This window comes from Myxocyprinus asiaticus, chromosome 12 (genome assembly GCF_019703515.2).
Source record: "Myxocyprinus asiaticus isolate MX2 ecotype Aquarium Trade chromosome 12, UBuf_Myxa_2, whole genome shotgun sequence".
Taxonomy (NCBI): domain Eukaryota; kingdom Metazoa; phylum Chordata; class Actinopteri; order Cypriniformes; family Catostomidae; genus Myxocyprinus; species Myxocyprinus asiaticus.
Window position 1 is genome coordinate 7,596,184 of NC_059355.1, and position 7,335 is coordinate 7,603,518.

The 7,335-nt window shown below is 35.3% G+C and overlaps 1 protein-coding gene across 1 annotated transcript; it reads left to right on the top strand.

The window, feature by feature from the left end:
- Positions 1 to 40: 40 nt before the first annotated feature.
- On the top strand, positions 41 to 7,020 carry LOC127449095 (claudin-10-like). Its single transcript, XM_051712258.1, has 5 exons — positions 41 to 516; positions 3,511 to 3,672; positions 3,764 to 3,845; positions 3,947 to 4,060; positions 4,596 to 7,020. The coding sequence occupies exons 1-5, from the start codon at positions 285 to 287 to the stop codon at positions 4,939 to 4,941; spliced, it is 936 nt and encodes a 311-aa protein (XP_051568218.1). The 5' UTR covers positions 41 to 284; the 3' UTR covers positions 4,942 to 7,020.
- Positions 7,021 to 7,335: the final 315 nt, after the last annotated feature.

A 7,335-nucleotide genomic window follows, 5' to 3' on the forward strand; every position in this document is an offset into this window, starting at 1 on the left:
ATACATTCACATCAGCAAAAAGAAGAGGAAATGTGTTTGGTGGCCGGTCCCATGTGTGGCTTGTAGAACAGTTTAAGAAATTCTTAGAGGAAACAGTTTAATGGATCAAGAACTGCAAAGGCAGGAAAGCCAGAGAAAGAGAAATGCTTGGAGTCTAAGTTTAGAGAAAAACAAAAGACAAACAGAAAAAGACAACAGAAAGTGAGAGGAACATCAACCACATATACTGGTAAATAGACAGCTGGGCAGATTTGGTGCAGACAAAGATCTGATCCAGAGAAAGGATGAAGATTCGTGTTATGCAGATCTGGGGCTTCCTGATGACTGTGTTGGGCTGGATCTTTGTTGCTTGCTCTATGGCCATGGAGGGCTGGAAGGTCACCTCCATCGGAGGGCAAGGGGGAAACGCCATCATCAGAGCGGCCTGGTACTGGTCCAGTCTGTGGAGAGCCTGCTTCACAGACTCTACTAACACTTCCAACTGCTACGACTTCCCAGTGCTCTGGTCTGTGGAAGGTATGGACATTATGTGATATTTACATTACTCTTTTAAACATGTAGTAACACTTATTACTTATATTTTAATACATTTGCTTGCAAGACAGCAGCAATAATCAACAGAGTTTACAAAAAAATCAAAACAAAACTATATGCAGTATTCACATATTCACAATATACACATATTATACACTTTACAGTCAAGCACAAATATGAAAAGTTATATACAATCATATACACTTAAATACATTCATTTTATGTAATAAATTCCATCAAACTGAACTGAGTAATCTTAAATAATATATATATATATATATATATATATATATATATATATATATATATATATATATATATATATATATATATATATTTTTTAAAGATTATTCAGTTCAATTTGTATATATTCCTATCGAAAATTGGTCATCATATTATATATATTTATATCGTTTATTATTTATATAATATATTAGTAACATTTCAAAACTAAAATGTATTTAATAGCAAAACATGTATCGCAAAAGTTTATCTGTAGCTAGCTACACATTGTCATATGAATCAGAATTTCTGATTCTGATTCTGATCAGACTGTGCACTTTTTGACGAGGTCCACTTTTACCTCATTACTTTTTGGAAGCCAGTCAACTTCAGTATTATATCATTGTAATATAATACTGAATCATAATAATAATCAGGGGCTAAAATTCATTTCTGAAAATGAGTCTTGTTCTTGGTAGATTCCTTTAACAAATACTTTAACTGGAAGTTAAAGAGCAGTTCACCCAAAAATGAAATTTCTGTCATTATTCACCCTCAGGTCTAAGTGAATTTGCCTCTTTTGTGGAACACCAAAGGAGATGTTAGGCAGTAAGTCTCAGTCACCTTTCACTGTCACTGCATCTTACTTTGCATCCAATGAAAGTGAATGGTGACTGAAACTAACATTCTCCCTAACGTCTCCATGGATAAGTTCCATGGAAGAAAGAAACTACACGAAGGTGAGTAAGTGATGACAGAATTTTCATTTTTGAGTGAACTATCACTTTAAGAATACAAGTCAATACTCACCAGTTACATAAATATGTCCGTTTAATGTTCACAAAATGCATAAAAAAATTTAACAAATGAAATCCTGAGATAGCCTAATACTGTGTGTATATTAATGATAGATTTTTAATTATATTTTCAAATTATGTATATTATTACAGTTTTTCTCAATCGCTTTGGCTCAAAGCTTAAATCTCTGAACAATTAGTTTCTTGTTCACACCAGATTTGAATTTCTTATTAATCTGAGAAAATCACGTGTTTTGGCACATGTGTGCAAAAGAGTAAGTACAATTGTCTACAATTTGCACAATAACTAAATGCACATGTCATGTTGATCAAAACTGATCAGTTGATTCTCAGTGAAATTGTCATTCTCTTCACAACTTCTAAACACTCTTTCATCATGTGAGCCATCACATGCAAAATGATCCATTCAATTATCAAAATCTGTCAGACATACTGTACATGTATATTCCATAAATATCTATGACATGGAATGTTTGTGATGTCTGCTAAATCTCTGGCCAGACCAACAAAAGTGGCAGGACGTCCACCAAGAAGATGGGAACTTGTAGTCAAGGGCCTAACAGCCGCACTCTTTAAAAAGATGATTTTGTACCTGCACTTTTTCAAGCTAAACCCATATCGAGTCCAAATGGTGCATTTGTATTATTTGCGTTTTGTTACTTTGGGCTGATTGAGCGACCATCCAGCCAATCACAGGTGAGTTTCATGAGCTGAAACAACCCTTACGTAATAGGCCATCAGTCAGACAGTCTAACCAGCGCGGCTCCGTTCATTTCTACAAAGTTGCTTTCAACAATGCTGATTTATCTGTTTTTTTATCACCATTGATGTGTGATCTAAATTAATAATCTAGAGATGAGGAACACAAATGAGAGTTATTTATCGGCATATCGTTCTTGACTGACAGCATTACGTGGCCAATCCTTCTTTTAAGCACACATTGTAAGTGGAGTTTATATCAGCGCACGAGTCTTCATTAAGTTTTTACATTATGTTTGTGAGGTAATAGTTTGATCAGGTGTTTTTGCCAATTCAAGCAGATTACTGTGTTAAATATGTAAAGCTATTTTTAATATCAGCTCCTGTTTTTTACCTCTATGTTGGAGTGCAGTCGACAAACTGTAGGAAAAAAAGATAGATCTGCTGTGTTCTTAGAACACATGCATTTTACATTTTTTATACATGAAAACATACAGATGTTATTATACTATTATTGCTGTCTTCTGATAAAAGTTGTGCTCAGCAGCTCACAAACTGTAGGGAAATGATAGATTTGCTTTGTTCTTATAATGCTTAAAACCTCTGCTAAAGTCTCTTTGTAGGTCTGCAGACACAGATTTTAAAGGATTACAATTTTCTTTTGATTGTTGATTCAGTGACTAACTCATTTCACACAAGACACTCATTCGTCACCACCTTCTGGCATCACCAGAAATGATCACTGAATCATTAAATGGATCTGAACGAATTTTGGTGAATGTAGTCAAAACACTCGAGCCTCTTGGATACATTTAAATCCCACAATGCACAAGCACAGAGTAAAAAATAAGTACTTTGTTTTGGTACTTTGGCAAAAGGTACTTTGTGAAAGTGTATGTTTTTATACTCAGTTTTTCAGCATTTTAAACACATCTGATCTTTTTTTTTTTTAAATGTAGTTTATGTTGCCTATTGTATTCATATCATGTCATATTGCAAGTATAGTAATGATACGACCCGTCAGTGCTTTAAATTTCATATCAGCTGCATATTTTGGGCTTTTTGGCTCAAGAAACTCACCTTTTGCATTCTACAAAAGGAAGAAAGCCGTATGGGTTTTGAACTAAGTGGGCTGAGCAAACGACTACAGAGTTCTTAATTCATTAATGAAAATTAAGTTAATGCTGTTTTGATAGATTACAATTTATAACAGGTTCTTTGAATGTTAAATATTCAGGTCACCTCCAGATTGTGCGGGCTTTGCTGATGTCTGGGATGGCTATCGGAGTGCTGGGGTTCATCCTGAGTCTTGTGGGAATGGAATGCACTTATATTGGAGGCAAAGACAAAGAAAAGAACCGATCTGTGTTCATAGGAGGCTTCTGTCATGTGATCAGTGGTAGATTTAATCAAAACTCGTATCATATCTTTCAGAACCATCATAAATGAGATTTACACATATGTCTGTTGAATTGTATCTGCACTTAAAGGTATTTTGGCTGCCTCTGGTTATGCGGTATATGCTCATTACGTCTCTGCAGAGTTCTTCAACCCCAGATTTGATGGATTGAAGTAAGAACATTAAGAATGGACCTCAACTGCATGTTTTATGCAATCACAGGATCATTTAATTATCAGTTACAAATAACTGTGGGAATATAATAATGTTTCAGATTTGACTTGGGAACGCCACTGTTCCTTGGATGGACAGGATGTGCTTTTCAGATCACTGGTGGGGTTTTTTTCCTTGTTTCAGTTTGCAAGATCTGGTCTCAGGTATACAACAGGTAAGAATTCAGTCTAAGAAAAATGGAAACCTACTGGTGCAAAAATTTTATGTTCCTGGGATCCAAAAGTCAGTGATCACATTGTAAATCAGAGATTTTTTAAACAGAAAGAAGAGTTTTAGGATGTTGGAAGGCCAATAAATAAGTGAAAGCAAATTTGTGACCATATTAACTCCTTTGTACAAAAGGTCAGATTTCCTTGCTTCCGTTGTAACACACAAGACACTCTTTGGATTGTTTTCAAATCATGCTGAGATAACACGATTATCAGGTTTTGCACCAACTTGTGTAGCCCATGCCAACTCAAGTGTATGCTGTAGCAAAAAGGGCTTTAGCTAATATGAAATCCTGAAATTCATGCAATATTTGTCAGTTCAACTTTTCACTCAAATTGTTATAAATAATATTTGGAATGAAAAATGTTGTGTTAAATTAGAAAATAATCCAAAATAGAATATTTTCACTAGTGGTCTCAGACTTTTGGACCTCAGCTGCTGATTGTTTGATTTGCTAAATAAAATGTTTTTGTCTTCAGTGCACCGACTCTCATCATTCCAGGCGAGGAGGGCAAAGTCTTACATTCCTCCCACACAAATCTTTCAATGGTCTCTGAGCTCTTCTCAAAATCCAAAGTATCAGCAATATCTGAGCTTTCTTCAAAATCTGAATCATCAGATGTGCCAAATGTTCCATCCAAGAACAGACGTATCTCTAGAACTGGACGTTCCTCAAGATCCAAACGCACTGGCAAATCAAGAAGCTCTGAGAAATCGATGCACTCTTCATGGTCTTCAAGTTTGAGCAGATCAGATTTAAACAGCAGGAAAGTGTCTTCTCCTGGAGCCACTACACATCCCTTTATCAAGAACTCCTACCTATGAAACATAGTATTGACCTCTGAATCTGGAAACACACACAGTGATTCCATTAAATGAATTGTAATTCAACAAAAGCAGTGATGTTAGGATTAACAGATCACCCCCTTGTGGACAAAAACCGTATGCTGGATTCATGCTTTAAAATTAGCTTGCTAACTTGATGTTTAAAATAATAAATAATTTGCAGTTATGACATTGCTTCAGAGCCTTTGCAAATGGGCACAATGGTTATAACAGTGGTTCTCTACTGGTGGGATCTGATAGATTCATGAACAGCTGAGGAAAACGATGCTAAATGCTAACAATAAAATGCAACTAACCATATAATCATGCAGCAGAATAAACAGGCTTGTCAACTTTTAAAAAGGAGAGGAAAATCTTTACATTTCTTTTGATGTTGACGTCAAAGACTAAACATCAAATCAAGTTCAAATCAAAAATATTTTAATGTAAATTCATCTTTAGCTGGGTAATATGGCTAATCATAATACATTTTGATTGTTTTTTATGTTAGGTTGGTAAATCTCACTTCTGGTGTTGTTTATGATAGTCAGTTTTCCTATTTAGCTTATGTCATTTTAATAATGTTGCATATAGTTGTGCCTTATTGCCATGCATGGCAATATTAATAAATTCCAATGTATGATTTTAAGGATATTATGTTAACTTTTGTACAATAAGTAAATCTGGTATTGTGTTGGATTACCACTGGTGTTAAATTAAAAATTCCCTTTGGTTAACTTGAACTTACTTCAGGGTATATGGAAAATGTCAAATGGTTTGTCTAGGAATTCCCAGGGACTGATCAGATGCACAGCTTGAATGCACTATAAGTCGCTTTGAATAAATCCATCTACCCAAATGCATAAATCTAAATGTACCAGTGATTATTATGGGATATCAAAAACTTATGGATTTTGAGAGTCTGGCTTTGACATTGACCCTGATAGCACACGTACATTCCCCAGAAATCTGTGTGTGCATTTACATCTGGAAGACATATTTTTTTAGGTTGTTTGCTTATCTGCAATACATCTATAAGACGTTTCCTTTTGGATGTAATTAAGACCTTCAGCAGACGTCTTTGAGACATGTATAATTTAGAATGTTTTCAGAATGCATATGTGGTGAGCAGGGCGGAGCCGAGCAGCGTCTGGGCAGAGCAAGGCCGGCGAATGACTTTCACCTGCGTGCCACACTGGTCTCGCGTTCCAGCGAGGGGTGGCGGGAGTACTTAAGGAAAAGAGATAGCAGCAGATGGGAGATAGAGATGCGTGAAGCTGTTTGTGTGTAGTGTGTTGAGCTGAAAAGCCAACAGAGTTTATGTGTAGTGAAGCTGAAAAGGAAACCTTTTGTGTACTGCTGAAAAGCGGCCTTTTTGTGTGCGACTGAAAAGTGCAACAATAAATGTCTATGTGATTTGTCAAGCCAGCCCCAGCATCCTCCATTCAAGGAACTGTTACAGCGATGCTTTCCAGATTAAATACTCTTAAACAGACATCTTGAAGATGTACGTGTCCTCTCTGTGGAAGAATATATTATGCATGATTTTATTCTATGTTTTTTGTGATTGAGGTAAAAAAGTAACAAAAGATAACCATAAAGGCATTGCTGACATCAGAAAGTTTAATCACAGAACGTAACCAAAAAACGGGAACAAAGTCCATTTCAATTGTTCCACTGTGAAAATGTTATTTTTAAATGCTGGTAACCGGTTAATTTTGTTCAGATATTTTTTTTTTTTTCATGAAACCAAAGACCAAAGGGTTTATCACAGTTTGCCACTTCCTGTTGCCTGAAAAAAATTAAAGCTTCTCTCTTTTAAGTAGAACATGAGAATGTGCTTTGATTCTGAAGGAAACTGCAGCGTCACACACTTCTTTGCTTTAACTGAACGATGTGGATGAAGATAGATGTATGATGCATTAATACCAATTTAATGCTGATAGGTTTTGACTGAGAAGCAGATCTTATTTCGTTCCAACAGAATAATTAAAAACATTTTGTTTTTAGTCCCTGATTATGATACTGTATACAGTAGGATGTGCATCATATTTCACACTTTGATTTTGTGTTTCTTTAGATTCTGTTGGCTCTTGTATTGTGAAAATCTAAATAAAATAGTTATTTAAAAAAAATCCCATCCCTATACAGTATATAATTATAGAGTGTCCATTTTCTAGGTTCCTGCTTTTTGAGCTGTTGCCTATATAGGAGTGGCACCTTTTATCTGACCAACATCTGGATTGTCTGTGCAGTTGACTAATCTTTTATTTTTATAAAGTACTAGTTCACTTACTTTGTCTCCTTTTCTGAATCACTGATATTGCTGATCATTGTTTATACACAAACAGTATCACTTTCACTGTTTGTGACCCTGAACAAAAATCATAGTGT